At 36.1% G+C, this 22,396-nt stretch overlaps 1 protein-coding gene across 1 annotated transcript; it reads left to right on the top strand.

Annotated features, from left to right (window-relative positions):
- The first annotated feature begins 1,403 nt into the window (after positions 1-1,403).
- Positions 1,404-22,002, top strand: LOC134822944 (uncharacterized). The gene is made up of 20 exons (XM_063834221.1): positions 1,404-1,547; positions 1,694-1,789; positions 3,164-3,331; positions 3,567-3,711; positions 3,968-4,126; positions 4,604-4,800; positions 6,940-7,111; positions 10,519-10,680; positions 10,933-11,110; positions 11,325-11,399; positions 15,047-15,157; positions 16,395-16,482; positions 16,935-17,050; positions 17,204-17,286; positions 18,513-18,624; positions 18,731-18,902; positions 19,179-19,292; positions 19,732-19,805; positions 20,047-20,171; positions 20,846-22,002. Exons 1-20 carry the CDS (start codon positions 1,456-1,458, stop codon positions 20,924-20,926), a joined length of 2,520 nt encoding a protein of 839 aa, XP_063690291.1. The 5' UTR covers positions 1,404-1,455; the 3' UTR covers positions 20,927-22,002.
- Positions 22,003-22,396: the final 394 nt, after the last annotated feature.

Here is a 22,396-nt window from a genome sequence, read left to right as displayed (position 1 = left end):
CTTATTAGAGCAAGGTTTTCGACTGCTTTTAGGCATCAAACTTTGGCTGTTGGTAATTTTCCTCTGGTCCAGAGTCAGCTGACCCCTAGGGACCAGAGGATAACAAAAAGTAGAAACTGAACGCACAGTTTCGCTAGTACCTCAGTTAAGTTTTCCAAAATTGTCCCTCATTCAAACGACGATTTGGCGCCCCCTAAGATTGCGCCCCCCCCCCCCACAGCGGGGTCAGCAGGGCCCTACGTTACGCTACTGAACAGAGCCTTAAATTGGTAAACCCCACGAAGAATGCCAGTTTGAGTACACAGCCTGCAAGCTAATCACTACTGAGCTGGCAAGGCAATAGTTGAGTGTTGACCAATTACCCTTTTAAGATTCCTTTATTGCATAATTGATTTTTATTTTGTCTGAGGGGCTTTCCATAAATTATTTTTTTAAATAATTGGTCCTTTTGTTGATGTTTCATATTTCACGGCAGTTTCCTTTTCAGAGTTTGAGTTTATATTTAGAAACTAACCATACTATCTTTTAGATTTATGTCACTTATGATGGCTCCGGCTGAAAGTACTAAGACTCATTTTATCTAGAAGATTGTAGTTTCATTGCTTCTGAAGTAGCTATCAGTTCGCCGGTCAATGTTGGGTATAATACTCTTGTTGACCAATTACTGTCGAGGTGACCAAACAGACCAATTACATTACAAGAGCTTTGCAAATTATGGAACCATCAGTCAGTTTTGTTTCAAGTGTTTCTTTCACTTTGATAGAATTAGGACACATTGACATTAGTTGATAATACGAGTAAATGACAATCGCTATTAAAACTAGATAACTCGGGAACCGTATTGCAAAGTAACACAGCAAATAGCAAAAATTGTTAGATAACAGCCTTCTAACAGCCAACAGTTTCTGGATATTGGCCGGCTATTCACTGTCTATTTGACAATTAAGCAGTTTTCTACAGGAATGTGTTGTCCATAGCCTCAGGAACCACCCCAAAGAGTCTAGTTTTAAATCTGGATCTGATGTGAAAAAAAGCTAGAGCAAATTTTCTCCAGGCACTTAAGGACCACCCTTGAAAACTCGTAACTACCGTCAGAGTGGCTATTAACCTTTGTACTGCCCACTTAATTGTTGCTGTCCCACATAGATTTGCTCCCCCCTCTCCTGGCTCAATCCACTTTTCCATGTAATGAATTTAAATACATATTTTCTCTCAGTTGGGTTGAGACACACTACAACCTTAACAACTTCTTGAAATCTATTACTCTATCATTTTTGTGAAACCTTACATATTTAAAAGTTCCTTTGTCAATCTTTTAGTCAATCCATCATCCAAAATATGCTTATATAGTATAATCTTGTTCAATATAATATTTTGATATAATTAATGTTACTTTCTTGTACAGTGGGATAATTTATCATGATAACAGGACTATGCATGGTCACATAAAATCAGATGTCTGTAGAATCAAAAGTTTCTAAAGATGACTCAAAGAAATCTATCACCTCTGGTAGTGGAAGCCCACTAAAGGGTTTTATTTCTGAAAGGTACAGAGTTTTTACTCAATTTGACTAGTAACGCATTTGTAATAGATGGAACTTAATGAAACTTCTGAATTCTAAGAATTTACTATATTATCAAATTTACTTTCCCATTCGACAATCAGAATTTTTACCTGGAGGACATTTTTCAGGGCACTGAAAAAGCATGTGAAAATATCACCAAGTAGCCCCACATTCTACGAGGATGACACAAAGAAAGGTCTACACGTCTATTCCTCCTTGTCAAGGTAATATTATTTACTCATTCTCTATGACAAATGAACTTGACGGATCTACATATAAGTGGAATTTGCACAGGTTTAGGATTACTGTAAAATATCTAAATTCTGCTGACTTTAAAGATCATCATACAACAAATTTAACAAGCAACATTTTACCAGAAATTGTGATTTACATGTGGCCTCTTCTCGTGGTTTAGACCTCAAGTGTACAATTTCACAGTCAAGATATTGCAATTCCCTGTTCACCATCATGCATGCATATCCTATAGTCTATACATGGCATATCACGTAGGTTGGTGTACTCTCCAAAGTTTACTGTCTACAATCATTGCCTATTAAACTTAGAGTATAGCCATAAATAGAACAGCTGTTACCATCATTTGTCATCTGGTAACATGACATTGCTCCTTTGAGCCGAGTTCCATGACAGCAACATAGTGAATCATTGGAGCGGGCATACATGGAATACTTTAAATATTATTTTTGGGATATTTGGGACAAAGGCCTTTCTGATTATCATAATACTAGTGTAACCCGTGCCTACGGCCGGAACTTCACTATCGCAGTTGAAATGCAAAAGTATAAACCCGCCTTTTATATTCGAAAACACACATTACATTTTCGTAGTAAAAACGGTTCGAAAGTATGAACTCGCTCTGTCCAAACACTCCGCAATTTAATATATTGTCAAATTATTGCTATCTCTGGCTTATCTGTTGTTCCTAGGATCAAATAGCTGCCAAACGAATTTTGAAGCTTCAACTCTCACCTGAAACACTCTCACCGGCCACACTAAATGTATTCGATCAATTTTTAAATCCATTAATAACTTAAATTGGCGTTTAAATTTAACTGCTTAACACTTTGACAAGTTTCACTCTCGACTTATCATGACATTATATAATGCAGCTGCACACGTACCAATTTAGAAACCTCGTACAGTTCCCTCTCTATGACACTTTACTTTCGGACTTTTTGACATTTATCTTGAGCGTTTCACGTAGTATGTTGAAAATGCCAAAAGTTGGGTTACTTTTTGTGAAATTTTGAAATATAATGTTCCAGTTCAGCTAATAAATCCACCTCTATTAAATCCACCTCCTGCCAAAACTGCCACAGCTCAGGTAATATAAATTAAACGACCCCTGTCCACACGAGATCTAATAAAATCCCAAATTAGGGAGAAGCCGCGTGGTATGTTATAAATATAACCAAGGAGTCCGAGTTTAATCGAAATTGTATTGCCCATGATAATGACAAGTTGAATGATTTGGCGATAAAATTGTAAATTATGTAAATCACTAAATAGCCCTAAATATTTATGACACTAACAATCAAACAGAGATCAAAGAAATATTAAACTTATCCCTGTAACATCAGGGTGGTTGTAGCGAACCCACTGAACAGACACTGTTACCTACAAGACACAGTAGTTAACAGACACTACAGAGAACACGGAACTCCCTCACTTATTTGGTATGACTATGTGACCAACTTGATTCAACAGAGAGCCCAACTCACTCTACTCAGAAAACTCTTCACTCAGAAGTGAGTTTTTTACGGGAATCCAATTCCACTCTTCGGGTTGGTTTAATTGAATGTACATTGTACTTACAAAACAATAGGCATTATGTATAAAAATTCTCTGATGATGAGCTTTCGGGTGTAACCTAAGTGCTAGGGGATTATTGTTATCTTAGAAAAGTGTGTGATTCTAAGGTAAGAGACTGTTTTATCTGAACTCAGAAGTTAATTTCATTACAAAGTTCTGATAACATCTCAGGTACTACACATCACAGTTCCTCTTTAAACTGCAACAGTTCCTTAACCTACAACAAGAAGTGTACAGTGACGTGTCCTTCTACCAATCCCACACTTTAAATGGGGAAACTTCGAAACTGCCAAAACTTAACATTCTTTGTAAACAGGTAACCAGCGCCGTCTTCGGCTGTCAAATCAGAAAAAGTTGATTTTATCGATCGATAGTCAAGCTAAGCTATTTAGATAGTCAAGCTATCGATAGTCAAGCTAAGCTATTGAAGCTAATTGACATTCAGATCTTGATGCTTTAATGATTATGATTTCGAGTTTGAATGCCCACTTTTCAAAACCGCGCCTTGATTTTTACAGTATAATGCACCTTGCTGGCCCAGCGTCGGTGTAACAACTACCGCCTCCCCGCAGATAGTAAGTTTACTGAACGACCTGGACTCCTGCTCCGTACACAACCTGCTCAAGTCACTGGACCGTAGTATCAACCTGAGTGGTATACTACACCGCTACCAGCACCTCTACCAGCAGATCACATTCGACCTCATTCAATGTGTTCATAACACACGTCAGGTTAGACATACCCCCTCCGCAAAGTTATTTTCTTGTTTAGTTTTAACAGGAGATATCTGCGTGGTGCTGATTGGCAGTTTTAATGATCTCAAATCATTGTATGAGGCCTTCCTTAAACTGCAGTTCTATAATTTATTATAATAAGTGCAATTTCATGCTTACTGCGCGCTATTACTGAAAACAATTAATACTTAAATTAGGTCGAGAACAGTTTATTTAAATTAAATCGAGAAAATTGTAATTAAATTAGGTCACAATATCTAAATAGGAACATACCATGTTTTTACTACCAGTACCAGCACTACGTAACGTCTGGCGTCTGCACAATATGTCACCGTTTAAAGATTACTATGTTTTAAGGGGGCCGGGAAGGGGGGGGGGGGAGTTATGAAAAATTATGTGCAGCTGTAAGCCGGGTACCGTATAATTTTACTGGCACTTTACTGGCACTTTATTCCAATTTCTTTCCCACATCAGATAATCCTGAACGAGATAAAGTTCTGCTACCTGTTTGCAAACTACCGGTCCCGGATCTACTCAACTGTGGAGAATGTTATCAAGTTTAACGACATTGTGTACCACCCGGTCCTGGTGGGAAGGGAGGATGGTCTGGCTATACTTCTGGAGGAGATTGTGGATTGTAATGTTGAGATGGCTGCCCTTTATATTGCAAGGTTAGTGTTCAAAACTTGGTTGGGATCTTGGTTTGATGGTATGTAGTCTGTACAGACCTTTTCTTGATCAAACAACATAGATTAGTTATAGAAATCTCATTATGGTCTCCACTCTCCTAGGATGTTTTAGAAACAAATTGATGAGTAATAGGGCACTTTCAAAAACATCTGTCACGGAAAAAATGTTAAAATTTGTCAAAAATCAGTTTTTGTGGCATAATTTGGTGGATAATTTTTGGAACGGGATGAAACTTCAGGATATGGTGTGCTAAACCCTAACCTTTACTATCTGCCACTTTTTGTTTCGATTTAGGGCTAAATCTGGTGGATAAAAGTGAAACAGACCAATCCACTTCAGGTGGCCTTTAAAAATATTTAATTCCATCTAAACTCCTAAAATATGATTGAGACTTATAAATAATCGTTATAACTTCACAATTTCATATGTAGGGCCGGGATTTTTCTTAAGGGCCAAATTTGGTGGATATATTTTTTTACCTCTTTTTTAAGACTGTTATTTGTTAGCTAACATCAATTTACTGGCCATAAAATGATGCAAAGGCAATGTTAAATCTATGGCATCAACTATGAAGTACAAGATTCAAGTTAAAAGGCTATTTTTGGTGGATATAAGTCAATAATAATTAGTTAAACACGTAAATGCTACCAAAATATCAATAAATAAGACATCATCATGATTGAAAACAGTTGAAAAAGATGAATTATAGGATGTTGAACATTTATGCGTAAGGTCGTATGGCATTTTAAGCATTCAGGGCCAATTTGGTGGATAATTAACTCAAAAATACTTAAAATATCGACCTGGATATTTTGATATCCATCAATTTTGGCCTTAAAAGTCGGCTTGAGCTTATCACATTTTGTGCTGAACAAGAAAAAGGTCTAAACAAACCGATATCAGTGTATGATTTCATAAATGAGCAAATCTAAGGCCAGAAATAGTGGATAAAAAAGCAAATTTAACCGTTTTTAAGCTCATTTCTTAGGCATTTATCCACCAAAAACGGCCCTAAATGGAGAATGTTTGGAACGTTTACTTGAAACTATAGCCCTTCTTTACGACCTCAGAGCAATGATTTTCAGCTCTTTCGACCTTAAGATATAATTATTGGGCGTTGAAAGAGGATCACATACGTTATCAGTCAAGAAATCGTTATTTCAATCACTGAGGTAGGTTATTCACATTTAATATCCACCAATTTTAACCTTAAAAGTCGTCTTGGACTGAAAATTCTTTTGAACTGACTCAGCAAAGGGGATCTTCTATCTAGAAACAGTTGTAGTTTCATGATAGAACACATCTAGGGCCAAAAATAGTGGATAAAAAAGCAAATTTTCCCGTTTGTGTGCTTTTATCCACCAAAAACGGCTCTAAAGGCTGAAAGGAGACAGTTTGTTAAGTTCGTATGAAACTATATCCATTCATTATGGCCCTAGAGTAATAATTGTAAGCATTTTCAGCTTCTAGACAAGATAATTGGGGTCTAACAATGGATAACCTGCATTATTGACACAGAATTTGACTTTAAAATTAAATCAATCTTGAAGCTCCAATATATCCACCAAAAATGGCCTAAAAATTAAATCTTCTATGCTATCATAAACTTGAAACGATTTCCAACCTGATCCGTTCACTGAGTAAAGCTGGTGAACTTGTTGACCAATATAATTTTTTCAGTTGAAAATTTTCGGTATTGAATTTTATTTCATCGTTTTATTATCCACCATATCTAGCCTTAAAATTGAAATCTTTCTTTATTTTCGCCTTTTATCATAGAGGCATATCGATTTGCTACAATTCTATCTTTAAATAATCACCATAAATTAACCACACGTAAAGTTATAGGCCAATCAAGGATATATCCACCAAACCCCTCTGAAAAGTATATCCACCATTATTAGCCCTGATTTAAATGCGTGTATCTCTGCTCATAGACATAGTAGACATTTTATTCTTTTTGTAAAAGTTGAACTATCGCAAATCCTATGCTGAAAAAAAGTTTAATCAAAATATTGAGTTTATCCACCAAATGAGAGCTTCTAGAAGTTGAAATTTTTCCCGTGACAGATTCGTTAACATAGTTTTTGAAAGTGCCCAATAATTATGAATTATTACAGATCGTACCACCACAAGATCCTATCAGCACATTTCAAGTCAGTTCCAACCGGTCAAGATACAGAAAAGATATCCGACATCACCTCCTCGGTCCAAAAGTGCCAAGTGTGCATGAAACACGGTCACTTCCTTCACAAGTATTGTACCAACAAGTGCGGCTCCTTCCTTGATGCCGTAAGTAGCTAATGGCTAATGCCTAATAAATTGTGTCCCTACAGCACACGAAGTAGTTGTTCCACTTAATTTTTCTTGTTGAACTATATTGGGTGTATCGGTCATTTCTCTCGGCTGGTGTTATTAAAATACGTTAGTTTACCTTTATCCGTGTGGAATGAAATTAACAGAGAATATTTTTACCGTCGTTTAACCAGTCAGGAATAACACGAAATTGTATTTAGATTATTCATAGAAAATTGTTTATTTACACCTAAGGTTACTATACATTTTGTGGGTGATATCGGGATGAGTTTCGATATCACCCTGATAATTTGTACAACGAAACCAGTATTACGTTATCTTTAACTTCCAAGTTAGCCATATAAGACGTCTATATGTAGGTTTAATGTTTAGACCACTTGCGGGATGTAGTATAATTTGGTTGTGATAGCGTTTTTAGTGGCATGTTTTATTAATAATAAATTATAAGGACGTAGCAAATTTTGAACTTTATATAAAGAACTTGATATAAAGAACTACTTATGATTGTTAAATAACTAAATAACGAAATTAAAAGTGGCTCCCATATCATATGATTATCAATCCATAGTACCTAACTTAAAATCAGGACAAATTTTGAAATAATTGCTGCCAACATCTCTACAAGGTGACGGTTATATTTGTTCTCTCAAATAAACAATTGGCCGATATCTGTCCGACAGCGACATCTGTCCGACTCAGAAAATAGGTTATTTGGACAATAGTTTATGTCGGATCCTACCGTACGATTTTCTTGAAACTTTCCATAAAGTATGGTGGTTATAGGACGAATAATCTGTGTAAGTTTGAGCGAGTTTCTATGTGCCAAATTTAAGATATTACCTTAAAAACTAAAAATATATCCAATTCGGTGGTTTTCAGTGGTTCCAAAGCATATATCTGGAGATTGAACGATACGATTTTCTTGAAACTTTCTAGATAGTAAGATAGCTTTAAGACAAATAATTTTTGCAAGTTTGAATAAATTTCTATGTGCCAAATTTGAGATATCACTTCAAACACACGAAAATAGTGCTGTCGGACAGATGTCGCTGTCGGACAGATGTCGTGTTACCCAAATAAACGATTCTCTAATGTGTTATCGAACCAAATTCAATAAACGTTAGTTTCGGCATGAACCTGTCAATTTAAAAGGTCACAAATGTTGCTTTCGTTTAGCTTGTCTGGAATCATAAGTTCGGCAAATAGAAGTAACCAAATGCGGCATGATTAATAATCGGCGCGGCGGTATCTTCGGTTGGGACTTGGAATGCATATTTGTTGGGTCAATAAAAACTGACCATCAAAGAATACTATTAGCTTCCTCCCTGTGACCACAGGCTTTCTAGTATATTTTAAAATTAGGATCTAATCAGAAATAAAATCAGCTCACTGTTACCTCATTGTTATGTCTCATGATACAATGTTACATGCAACCTAAAGTACTGTCACATAGTGCTATCCTCTCAGATAAGAAAACTTGCTCCAAAACAAGAAAATAGGAATGAGGAACATAATTTTGAGTGATCTCAGATACCGAGTGTCTTGGATCTAAGGTTGGCATACACATGACTGCGGTTATACCATATAAGGCAAGGTCCGTAGGTGTGATTTGGCTGAAAAATACGAACAATTCTTAATAAGTTAATATCTTGGAACGATCTCGAGCGTTTTGATACCTATATTATGGTTATATTAGGAGGCTGGGTGAATGTAAGAATTGAAATACATTTCACTATTTCACTATTGTGTCATGTGATGAATATGAATTATATTATTGAGGGTAAAAGTAAAGCTGGTTCAGAAAGATTGAAACAATCAATCACAGTTTCATCAACCAATGCTTTACCAGACCTTACGTAAATTGACCTACTTCCTATCAAACTACCAATCAAAGCTGAAACAGATAATGTCTTGTGAGATTATGTCTTGTGAGATTATGTCTTGTGAGATTATGTCTTGTGAGATTATGTCTTGTGAGATTATGTCTTGTGAGATTATTAGGAAAGCTAAATGCTATACTGTATATTAGGTAGGTGGACCGATATTATGTAATGGTCAACTATCAAACTGTAAAACTAAACTTTAAAACTGTAAAAGTTCGGTCGGTTCTAAGTTCTAACTTTGATTAACTTCCTCGCTCAATAAATCGGGCGCGGTTACTGAATTTTAAATTAGAACATCTTAGTCCTAGAAATTTTGACTAGCTTTACAGTTAACGCACGTTTGTCACACGCAGTTTATACGATTCTATTTTTATACTTGACTCCTGTCTCTGTTCCCAGCAGGTACTCTGCTATAAATAAATGATTGCATAATTTATAGAGTGTAGACACGCCTCTTAAGGAATGAGGCACAACATGCGTACCAGGGTTTGGAATTCTTGAAAATCATGAAATACTTGCTCAATAATATTAAGTAAAATTTGATGAACATTGAACAATACATGGTTTAACGAGTCTATCGAATCTGAATCAGTGGATTCCGTTGTATATTGATAAGATCACAGTGGATTTGAAACAAACATTATTCTGCTCGCGCCCGATTTAGTGGTCATTAAATACCACGTCAAAGTATAGGATTTCTTGGAAAAAGTATATGACTTTTAAAGTTGGCAGGTCACGTAGAACTAACTCTCACTCTTAAAGTCACTGGTATTTTACAGGCTTTAAAACACTAACACGTCCGCGTCATTCAAATACTGGCTATTTTCGGTGAAACTTGCAGTTTGGTTCTATAATGAGGTGGTTTTCGTCGGAAAAACATAAATAGAACCCTGACACGGAACAGTAAAGGAATGCTCATGTTAACTTGAAACTGGTACTGGTTTGGTGAACGTGACAAAATGGTTCCATCTTATTACTTAAGTCACCCACGAAGTTTGTGACTCGGACCTCTGACCATTAACCACCTCTGTAGATTACGTTTATAAAATCACATTAAAATCAAATAAAATCAAAGTTTATAATACCAAATCCCTGAACCCCTGAAGAGAAACATTAGTGCTCTTATATCCTATCCACATTAAATCCTAATCTTATGTTAGCCGACTGATTAAAATCATTGAGATGATATCAATTAAATATAGCGGATAAATCCTTTAGCTGTATTTTTTACGTCAGAATATAATGCTGCGTGGATTTATGAATACAGAAATGTAGTGTCGACCTTGTCACAAAAAAAGGTAAAAAATTCGTTAATCATGAGACTAAAATATTCTGTGATTCTGTGCCAATATGAAATCCATGGCAAGCTTCTTATTAGTCTTAACAAGATCAGCTAAACTCGCTCAACCTATCACTGCTCCCCAGAGTGTTTGGAATGTTTTAATGTTCTCTCACTGCTCTACAGAAAACCCTTTACCTAACAACAAACACCCCCTTCAGATGTCGGTTATGATGCAGGGAGCAGGTGAGAACAGAGTGGCCTGTAAAACAGACAACTGCTCTTCACAGTACGTGGAGAACCTGCTGTCTCGCAAGCTACTCAAAGCTCTGTACTACCAGGCTTCTTCTTCTGTTTTCTACGAGAATAGGATATCTTGTGGGGTGAGTGTCAAGTTTGTTAGATTTATTTTTGGGGAACTGGTGTGTTTGGTTATTTCTCACTTTCTCGGGTGAGTGGTGGGTACTGTTCAAAGATTTGATATATAATTGTCTAACACTACTTCTATATAAGGCCTTGTCAATTAATCAAAATCTGTCCCGAGTTGTCTTGAAACTGTAAGCACTAAGTACCTACTTTGATGAGCTGCTCACTAAACAGTGATAAGCTAATGTTTTTATCGTAAAACTGTACAGGATAAAAGCGCAGTGCTGGTACACGAGCAGTTCTGTGATCAGACACGCAAGAAGCGCAGGTGGGAGGACAACTTCACTAATGTAATCTACACGTGTGCGCAGCGCGGCTTACCCAACAGTTGGACAGCTGCCAGCGATCTTGGTGGTTTCGAGTATATGGTTTACAAGCTGGGCACTAGTGAGTGATCTGATACATCAATAGTCAATACTCTGTTATTCTAGGCCCTTGTTATTTTATGAATCAACAGCTGCTGTTCTTGATACATTTTGTAACAATTTTTACTAATAAATTTGCAACGTTTCAAGTTGGCGGTCGATTAATTTTCCCCAAGAATATGTTCACTCAATTATAGTCACATAATTAATTAACTCACACCCGTTTTGTTCACCAGGTTATTACTCTGTTATTACGTGCGACCACGCTAAGGAACTGAAGTTTGCTCAGCTCTGCTCTCTCATCAACAAAGGTTTGTTAACAACTTCAGTGATTTTATTTATGGAAACAAGTTATTTAAAGCCATATTAATGTATTCCCAAAGGCTCTTGTGACCGCTTTACGAACTACAGCTTGATATTCAATAGCTCTATTGTATAGTAATACAACTATAAGTGCTTTTAGATAGACCTACCCATATCCTATTTATAGCTACTCATTATCTCTGTGCTAAGGTGTAAAATATAACACTGAAGCATTAAAAAGAGTTATGTGAAAGCCTCATATTATAATGAAGTGCCATAAGTAAGGTGCTGGGATTTGTAAAAGCCTCATAATATTCGACAAGTGCTATAAAGTGCGGACAACGGAGATCTTATATCTTGATTATATTATAATAGTATTATGTTGTTATTTCACAATATAATTTATAGCATTATTGATAAGGTTACAACACCCTCGAAACCTCGATACGAATGTGTGACCTAGTGTTACCAAGGTAATCACTACTGCAGCATTGTGTACAATATTCCCCAATATTGATAGTTTGCTGTCGGCTACCGATTATAAGGCACTACAGGATCACGGGTCTCACTCAGATCACATAACTTAATCAATGACGAGACGGATGACCTATAATTCAAACCCTCATGCTGAATGAGGTGACCTTGATAATGTATTGTTAAATTTTTACATAATGTTCTACCAACGCAACCTCCTAAGTCCTAACGTTCGAAATTCAAATAACCCTTCTCAAACCTGATGTCTTATAGTTTTGGTTGGTGGAAATAGGATTGTCAATAACATACTTACATAACACTCCCTGATAACAACAATATGTACATATTATTATAATACGGGTGAAGCTGGTGTACAGTAAATTAAAGAAGTGCCAGTTGTGTGTAAAGTGCAACTATAAAAGCTACTTACTACACACTACATAGTTCGCATATTTAAGATATTTGTTGTCTGGGTCTGTCTGCATGCACTTCACTATGTCTAATGTCATGGTATAAAGGGGCTCACAGACTGAGCTCTATTGTTCTTATTGTCACTGTTTTACATGTTACACGTTATTATCTCACTATACACTCTACACAGCTGTACTGAGTAGAGCTACATTGAATAAAACACTACCTCCTTACTGGTAACAGTTTACATAAGATCTTATTATATCAAGGTGACAAGTAATCTATAACATTAATATAAACACTGTCTTTACTAAGTTTGGTATGTGACTCACAGTCCCGTGCTATGTTCGTACTATCAACAGGAAGTAAGGCTGGACAGTTAGCCTCACTTACCTCCAGACAGCTACACTGTACCAGACTCATTATCTCGTTATCACATTATCAACCCATTACTGATCCAAGTTTAGTTGTGGACTGAAATAGACCTGACGGATTCCTAGATTGTATCCCAGTCATACACTGTAACTATGTAGTAAGATAACGGTTTGTAAATATCTATATTAGATAAGGTTAGTTTGGGCGCTTCAGAACTAAAGTTTTTAGTGTTGTAGTATCTTAAACAAAAAGGGGTACATTCAACTTACTAACTTATTAAGATGTAGAGTAATTTTAAAGAGAATATTCTAATCTATGATAAGCTCCCCTGGCAGCAATAATTGTAAACCAATCTCGTTAACAAGAAGTTTCAGGACTTGTTAAATGAGTCAGCCTAATATGTAGTCCTATATCAGCTAGCCACGTTAATACCTGGTTTAGAGGCCCGTTAATCCACTTGGGACGTTATTAACTGTAATGAAATATTAATTTTAGATTTGTTTGGAGAGGCGAATTATACACAGTTTAGGCTCTTGAATTTTTCGAATAAAATATCATCTTTAGAGAACCTCCTCAAATTATTTGTTATATAAATAGTAGTGTTGAAATTATCAAAATGAAATATTAATGTTATTTTGATTATAGATTCGGGTGATCTTTAAATTTTGTATCTCAGACTATATCACAGAAACTCACGGAAAGTACACGCATTTTATTTTATACCGCAACCAATATTATATGGTAAAAACTATTCTTGATCAGAGGTTCCTCGAATCATTAGAAGTATTTACACATACTCTGCAAAGTTCATGGGGTAAATCTATATTTTTGTTGTTGGTGAAATATTAAAATAGTTCGAAATAGTTCGTAATCTTTTTACCTTATAAAATTTACATGCATTACTGGAAAATCAGGCAAGTAGCACTTTAAAAACTAATTAGTATTTAATTAAGAAGCTTCTTTAAAATTCCTCACCATATTTGATGTTCGGTAGGATCCTGCCAAAGTTGTTACATAATCCCAATGAAACATTCGCAATTTCAGGTAACGTCACTATTTCGAATATATAAATAGCTTTAATTAAGGAGAAAATATAAATCCTCGTCTTGTTTTTCTCCAAAGTTGACCTAAAAGAAACAGTTGAGCACCACTCAGTATAATATAATGATATTATATATGTTATATCCGAGATAGCTGGAAGGCATTGTACATGGATTTCAGAACCGTGCTTATAAAGTATAACTTCAACTTCTGAATAACTTGTTGTGTAACAAAAAGCTGACTGTGTCCTATTGTTTGACCCTGGCTGGTTTTAGAAACTGATATTATTATATACTGTGAACTGGTGATATTATACGGTTAGTAGCCGTAGTAGGAGTATAAACTCATAGCTTTATACTGCTCTACTCTACTAGCTACTCTACTCAATGTACAGATCTCTCGTTTACAACAATCTACAGGATGTAAGATAACCTCGATGTTTCCTGCTTTATCAAGAAAGCTTCCACTGCTTCCACTGAGCGATAAGATTACAGTACACTGCACTAGCTTATATTTGGAATATTAAGTAATAGGTGATGTGTGGACACGATCAATGATCATTGCAAATATGACCAGTGTTAATAGAGCATTTTCATCGCTTCCGTTTAGTTTGAGCCATTATGTATGGGTCCTATAAACCGAGTGGGTATTTGTGCTGTATGGCTACTTAAACATTACAAGGGATTGTAACTGGCCCCGTGAAGATAACGTACAGTCTACAATTTAGTCCCATATCTCAACCAGACCAATTCATGAAGTCCACGGCCCGATATCTTTATCTCAATCCCACAAACATTAACTGATTGGGTGTTAACCTGATTAGATTTTCTATAAATTTGATGCAGATTAAATAATTGCAACAGTAATCCCCAGAGATAAATCACCCCGGTACAGGTCACACCTGGCCCAAGAGACGCAGTGAAACCTGAGCCTCAGCTCTGTGTGTTGTTGCAACTATAAAGTCACCCCTGATACCTGGATCAATTACTCTTACTGTAGACTAACGCGTGTTTTTGTGTATTATATAACGTATCTCTCATAGCTGAAATCTACGTACAGTGTAGCTACATTCAGTTCAGTTTGTATCTCAATACTGAACTCCGCAACTACTGATTATACTGTTACTACAAACCAGTGAGACTATGCACTGTGTATTATTTGACAGATTCTCGAAAACAAAAACATTTACATATCACTTAGAATTACTTAATCTTAAAATTACTAAGTATTGGACACAAAGCAATCTGACTTCTCAAAGTTGCACTTTAGTAAACATTACTTTATAATAACTACGTATACTACACTACGTATTAATATTTGATATTAACAAGTCTTAACATATCATCCTCCACAGGTATCGAGGAGATATTTGGACAGATACAGTTAGGTGCTATTAAGAAGGATATTAACGACGTTCTCACTCGACACTTTAACAAACTCTCTTATCTTGCTCTCAGCGACTCGAGTAAGTAACTCGTAATGATAATTATGTGGCTCAATGAAAGTCCATACATTTTCTTGAAAAAGCGCCAAAATTCCTCCTGACCACGATTTACCCACGACTGTACGCCATACGGTAAATCGGGGGTTTACTGTATAACCAATATAGTGGTAAATTCTTAGCAGTATCTATAAAATTCGTGGACACAGACAGAGTGTTTATTACTTATTACTTTGATCTGTCTAATATGCCGGCTCTTTCTCGGTGTCTTAAATCCGGAATAACTCTATATTATATAACATTATAAATCTATCATACGGTTTGACATTTTAATGTCCTAATATCCCATTTCTAGCATATATATTTTATGTACCTGGTTAATAATCCAGGTGGCCTTCGTGATAATTATGATTTGACAACCGTGAAGTTCATATTTAGGTTCATTTGGGTTCTCCAGAAATTCAAGTAAAATCCTGTGTCCTTGTTTACACAGGTGTGTTAGTTGTAACAAATAAAAGGAAGTCTTATAAGTTTAAAGTTTTACTTTATTTATTTATTTATTTAAGGATTTGTTTAATCAATCCTTGAGATCGACTTGTCGAGTTCTATGAATGTTGTCGCTACTTTGGGATAATTTGAATCTAGTTTATATATTGATAAGTTAACTGTTTCTCTTTAAGTAGTTAGTTCTATTATACATTATGATGCAACACATTTCATCTTAAGTTGTATAGTTTAAGATATGAATCATACTGAGTCTCTTTAAAAATACTTGTACGAGAGGTTGTATTATATAAATCTATAAATAGATGTAAGGTTACCAACTGAACACTAACGTTACTAAGTTACTAGTTAGTATTCAGAGAGTAGAGAGGTCTAATGTTGTGTAATGAGCTGTGTTCTATTGCTGCTCACGGAAACAAATAACGCATGCTATATAATAGACTATAGTGCAATGTCTGCGATAAGTGGACATTAAAGCGAGCTTAATTACTGGCAGTTCTATGAAGTCGACATTAAACATTTTAAAAGTTATGACAATTTGAATTGGCACATTTAAATTGGTCAGAATATTGCTTGTAAAAACATTACACTTTAACTATTATTATGATCATGTTATCTAATATCTGGTAAACAGTAAGATGCATTTTTGAAATTGCTATAATATGGGAATAATTAGTAAATCACAGAAATCCATTAAAATCTCAGTTGCTGGATACTTCTTAATGCTGTTGATGATATGATAAAATATTATTTTCAGGCAGCAGTAAAGAAGAGATCATGTTACTGTTAAAGTATATCCAACACTTGAATCAAGTTCTTCGCTACATATTCAGGGGCTACAGGAGGTATGTACTGTGAGAATTTATTCTACAAATCTAAACATCTGTATTCAGTATTGTTGAATAACATATAAATGATACAAGGTCATTCCCATGGGAACATTTCTTGACAAGTTTCTGACAATCGATAATGCTGTGCAAAAGGATAAAATTCAGAAAATCTACCACATCTAACCAAATGACATGGTTACTTTGACTCGAAAATATACCATACGTGCTTGTTAATGCTGTACCGATAGAGCAGCCTTTGCACGTTGCAGCTTAGCAACTTTGTTATGATATGAGGCCTTGCGACTTGCGTGCACATGATTTGTTATCTCTTGTCAACGAGTAATCAATTCTGCAAATTTCATGAAAATTTAAGAATATGCCTACATGATAAGCCTACATGATAAGTATCTCAAATAGTATGATATTTGAGACTTCAGTTACTAAATCTAATTGAAACCAACTTGCAGGGCGCTAGGAAAGTTCCTATCTACCAAAGAATATGGCCTGCTGTTTGAGACGATCGCTAAATTGTACGAACTGAGTGTTTACCTAGACTCTTTACACAAACAATTGGCTGTGTCAGGTGAGTCTACCTTTTTGTTTTGTCAAATTTTTGACACTTGACATAATCATGATAACATTTCTCAAAGTTTTAAAATCTAAAATTATCTTTAGTAAAATTTTCGGATATTTTAAGGAGAATAACCGTTGTTGGTAAAGTTCTTTTCATTTGCAGGTGAATTACGGGTGCCTCCATATCTATCACAATGCTATCTGAAGAATCTCGGTCATACCAAAGAGAATATTGAATTACTCCAGGTTTGTTTTGGAAACAAATTTATTACTAAAGGTTATTTCCCACGTGAATAGAGACGATGCTGTTATTCTACAGTTTGGCATCAGTTTTGTGTGTATTTAATGTATACAGTGTTTGTTATTTCGATGCTGTCTCGCGGTCACTGCCCACTGGTCATGAGTTACAATAATTACATCGGTACCCTTGAAAATTGCATTCTGGTCCTCCCAGAAAATGAACTTGTTGGAACGCGCGGATAATACGTTTTACATAATATGGCGCGAAGAGGACGCGCGCTAGCTAGCGCGCGGCTAGCTGCATGGCCGGTTAAATTGCGCTGCATGAACATATTGAGACATGACATGGTCATGAAGTTAATAACATCATGAATGTGAAATCATGCACGCGATATCAGATATCATAATAAACAATAACCTTATTAAAGATTCCTTTTCAAATTTACAGCCGCTGTAACTAACCAACACATCGGTGACAGATTGAAATTTTTGAAGGGGAATTAATTTGATTGATTTCATAATCCGATGTCGACTGTATGTTGCGATTCTTAACATTATGCAGTCCTTTTGGTTCTTTAAAAGTTAAAAGGGGGAAATTCCGCATCTCCACCCTCCAAAACTCTACCAATTTCCCTCATATGTGGCTAACACACAAAGGCCAAAAATGTATCGCAATTTCCCTATTACTTAATTAGGTTACTTAATACTTGGGTTGGGTTCCAAGCTAGAGTGCTACCAGGCCAAGAATGTCTTGCATCTCCACCGCCAAGTAGTAGCGCGTCAGAGACACGTGCCACCGGCCCACTCCAGCATTGAGTTCCTGTTCTGTCCAGTGTACCCAGATGTTGGTGGAGTGTCAGGGAATTCATTGAGGAAAGCATCAAGAGCAGGTTTGAAAGTTGTCAAGGTTAGGAGGGACTTGATGCTAGGAGGGACCACGTTGTACAGTGCAAAGGCTCTAGAGGCAAATGAGTTGAACCAAATGAGGTAATTGACACTAGTGTACGGTGTTTGCCGTGTTGTAGAAGCTGGAACTTTTCCTCGTTAAGCTCCATGTTGTTAGCATCAGCCCAATTCACAACCGAGAGAAGATCTTCTTGGAGAAAGATGCGATCGATATGGGAAGATATTTACTCAAATATATTACTTCTGATGGCTAGCGAAAATATTCCTCGCGGCCCCTATTTGTGGCAAGACATGTTAAAAGTTTTCCTAACATTTGATATTTCCAGGAAGCTCCTGACTGGGTGCTCCAACAATTATCTTCTCCACTGAGTTCTACCCTCAGTCAAGGACTGTCGGAGTCCTTGCCTAATGTGTCCTACTGGAAGCAAGACATTTACGGTAGGCACGACTAAAGAAATCCTTCCATTGTTTGATCATCTCATTTTTCTTGGCCAGCTGCTTATCATTTTCATCCGCTGATGATGACACCCTTTCCATTTTTCAGAGACTGTACCCTCAAAGTGTGCGGTGAAAATAATGGAATCAGTAAAAATCGTGTCGGACGCAAGTCTTGTCCTGCCCGAACCATACTTAACGAGAGTGCATCATTTGCTGATAAACAACACTGCTCAGTTGCTGGGGAAACACCTTGTCAGCAACAAGAAGATCAGTTTCAGGTATGATTTTATTTCTGTCCAGTCACCTCTTAATGCTCTTAATTATGTTTCTGCAGCTTTTTCTTTAAACTAGGGGTCGATCAGATATTATTACGTTAGGGGGAGGGGGTTTGAAAAAGTCAAAAACTGGCTTACGTAATATTATGTAACCGATCCACTACCAGTTCAGAGTTTGTTATCTACCTATAATCACTTTCATGATGTTGCGGTACGAGACATCACACCTGAAATTATATTTTTTGGTGTGACGTGGCAATTTAAATCAGTCTCACTCAGTTCAAGTGGAGTGATGAAGTTGGAGAGTGATGTTCACTATGTGCTTAACCTCGTTAAAACCACCCCTGTCTCCGCTGAAGATATTCTCTCCTCGCCTATAGTTCTTAACCTCAGGTTTGTCTTCTTAAATACATATTTAATATTTAAATCCGGACGCGGACTGAAAACTTTTTACCGTATCTTTTTCTAAAATTAACATCGTATGAAGTGCTTAAATCCTGAAGTGTCCATATCCTTAAACCGTTATTTCCGCTGTCCAAATACTCACTAACATAGTTCAGATGGTAAATACTGCGCCTTCTGCATCAAATCCAATTATTAGGAGCTCCTGTCGTGTGGGGTGCATGTTATTGAAATCTTGCGTATTCGTAATTTTAAATACTTCCTCTCTTATGAGCACATTGACGTCGGAGTATTTTATTTTGGGAGGTAGATTTACATATTATTAAATATAGGATAATTAACCTGTCTGCAAACCAAATGTCAATGTTTCGAAAATTGTTGATCATGTGACCTCTCCTATGATTTTTGGGGCATGATTTTCTTATTTCAGAAACGATTTGAATGCTTTGATTCTGAAAAGAAAAAAACCGAGTTTGAAGGTCGGGTGCACATGCAACAAGCAAAGTAAGTAGTAAGACTTTATTATTTCCACGTTTTAATCCACTTGGATGACTGCAATCATCTCCATATCTGGAAATCAGCCGCGCCATAAAAAATATGATTTATATTTACCAGTCACCATTCTATTTTCATAATTATTACGTGAATAAAAATCAAACCTAACGTCCTAACGGATACGACAAAAAATTGTATCCAATCTGTAAACTAATTTAAAGCCTTTATATTACTTAAATCCTAACTCCAGTTGGTGGAAATTGGAAGAGGCTCAGTGCCCCTCAACTCTGTACACAGTGCAGCTTTTCAACTCACTCCAGATCCTCTCTCAAACCACCAGAGGTCAACGCTAGGGAAACCCTCTCCGACTCAGAGGTTTTAACTTTACTGCGATTAATGGAAATGTAATCGTAATACATCGTTTATTCAAGAAATTATGGAAATTCGATGGTGGAAATTGTTTTTTTACAAAATATCCTATAAGTCCTAAGTAAAGCAGTAACTGTGTTCAGACTCCAGAGCGTCATGGATTTTAGTCCTTAAATTTGCATGGTTTTGTTTTGAGTTTTACAGGTTCACATCTCCGTTACTCGTTTATTGGTCCACATAAGGAGTGCCCTTAAACCACTGTCATGTTTATTTCTTCTGTTTCGGCTCAACAACAATTGTAGTGTAAGCAATGCCTTCTGATCAGTCATCTCTGATTTTAACTCTATTATTTTATATGATCTTAGCACGTATTAAACCACATAAGCTAACTAATACCATTGCTTTAGTTGATCATCACCGATAGTCGTTTATACCCAATAAATTCAATAAATTCACAGTCAAATTTACTAATACCATCAGACATCAGTCAATGGCAAAACTCATTAATACAGCAGTTTTCATTTATAAGCCCGTAGCAGGAAATGTCAAAATTGACAATAGAACTTCGTGGATATTAGATATATTATTATCATTGATTTTGTAAATGTCTAAATGAAGATCCCCTGTTGGGTGTTGGGCTACGTCACGTGTTTCTTAAAACTTTTAATAATATTATTCAGGTGGACGCAGACAACGTATCAGATCACTTCAAAATGCGGCAAAAGAAGCTCGTAAAAGAGAGGCTAGAAATCACCATGTGATCTTACAGCTTCCTGGATATACTGGTTTTTTTAAATAATTGTTCTGCGGGAATGATATTGGAGCTGTGCTAGCGATTATTGAATTGATAACAAACTTATTAATAAATGATGATAAAACTTTATTTTTTCATACGTTTTAAACGATTTTACAGCCTTTTACGTTATTATTGTTTCAGCCTCAAATTACTGTTCAGATAGTGAGCCTTGTATATATTGGAGTTCATTTTATTTTGGCATATTAAATTATTTACTGTTATTGCATGATGATATCTTTTCCAGGGTAAGTTTTCACCGTAGGGAACAGGGGTTAGGGGCGTAAAATGGGTAAAGCGTAGTGCGTACGTTATCGTAGTGGGTAATCAATATACTAGTGAAGCTTTAAAATTAGGTGAACAATTATGTTTGAGAACATATTAGTGGAGACAAATTAAGTTGCACAAAATCCAAAAACAGTTGAGTGGAATTATCTTCAGTCAATCCTGCATATCATACATAACTAGAAACCCGCTAGTCAAAAGCTATATTCGAGGAAATATAGAATCAGGTATGTTCCAATTTCTCTCCTTCGTCTAGCTCCATACTGTAGGAAGTATGGATTTTTTATTAGACGACAATTAGTTTTAAGTATTCCCTAATCGATATTTTTACTGCATCAAAAATATCAATCACCGCCAAAGTTATGATTAATCATAGCGTGTGAGTAAATTTGAGTTAGTCATGACTATCATAAAGCATAAAAACGTGCATTTTCAATCTGTGCTTACGCCTTACTCGCGAACGTGCAATCTTTGAAGTTAATCTAAGGGACGACGCAGTCAAGTTCAAGTTGCGCTATAATTCTAAGATTCATTTTCCCTCGCTTCCGACGTTATTTACATACAATTGAAGGCATAAATAAAAATTCTAAGAATGCTATGTCCTTTGCATTTCCTTTTTCTTTAACCTGCTGAAAATTGTGAGTTTTCAACTCCATTTGCGAGCTGACATTTTTTTCATTGAAGTTTTAGTGTTTTTATGCCGTTGCCGGGGAGATTTCGTCAAGTTTAAAATATAGTATAGATGAGATAAACTGTATAATCAGCATAATACACCACGAGAATTCATCCCACTTTGATTTAATACCACAATTTAACAGGCTCAGGTCAACCTATCAAATTGACATGAAATATCTGCAGTTGTGTTCTGCAGAAAATCTGTATCTATAACGAAATAACACCCGATTTCGTCGCGTGGTAGTGGCATAACTTCAGCACGAATAATTTCCTGTTGTGAAATTATTCAAGAGCATTTACAAATGACGTCACATCGACCGGAATCTTTAACTGCCAACAACGTCTTGTATTCGCCCATCCCTTTACTATTACTTTTAGTCCGTAATTGGTGCTCACTTGATTTGATATATTGTATCTAAAACACATATTTGATGTGAGAACAAGTTCTCGTCCTAGGAATGATACCAAATGTTCAGCC

This window comes from Bolinopsis microptera, chromosome 11, assembly GCF_026151205.1.
Source record: "Bolinopsis microptera isolate Bmic1 chromosome 11, MBARI_Bmic_1.0, whole genome shotgun sequence".
NCBI classification, from domain to species: Eukaryota; Metazoa; Ctenophora; class Tentaculata; order Lobata; family Bolinopsidae; genus Bolinopsis; species Bolinopsis microptera.
Note: the sequence above shows the minus strand (reverse complement) of the source record. Positions and strands in the feature narration are given on the sequence as shown.

Bases quoted from the DNA above. Each gene is read 5' to 3' on its own strand.
- LOC134822944 (XM_063834221.1), top strand. From the start codon at position 1,456: ATGTCTGTAGAATCAAAAGTTTCTAAAGATGACTCAAAGAAATCTATC. The intron at 18,625-18,730 runs GTAGGCACGACT...TCCATTTTTCAG, and splicing joins CTGGAAGCAAGACATTTACG to AGACTGTACCCTCAAAGTGT. The intron at 18,903-19,178 runs GTATGATTTTAT...AGTCTCACTCAG, and splicing joins AACAAGAAGATCAGTTTCAG to TTCAAGTGGAGTGATGAAGT.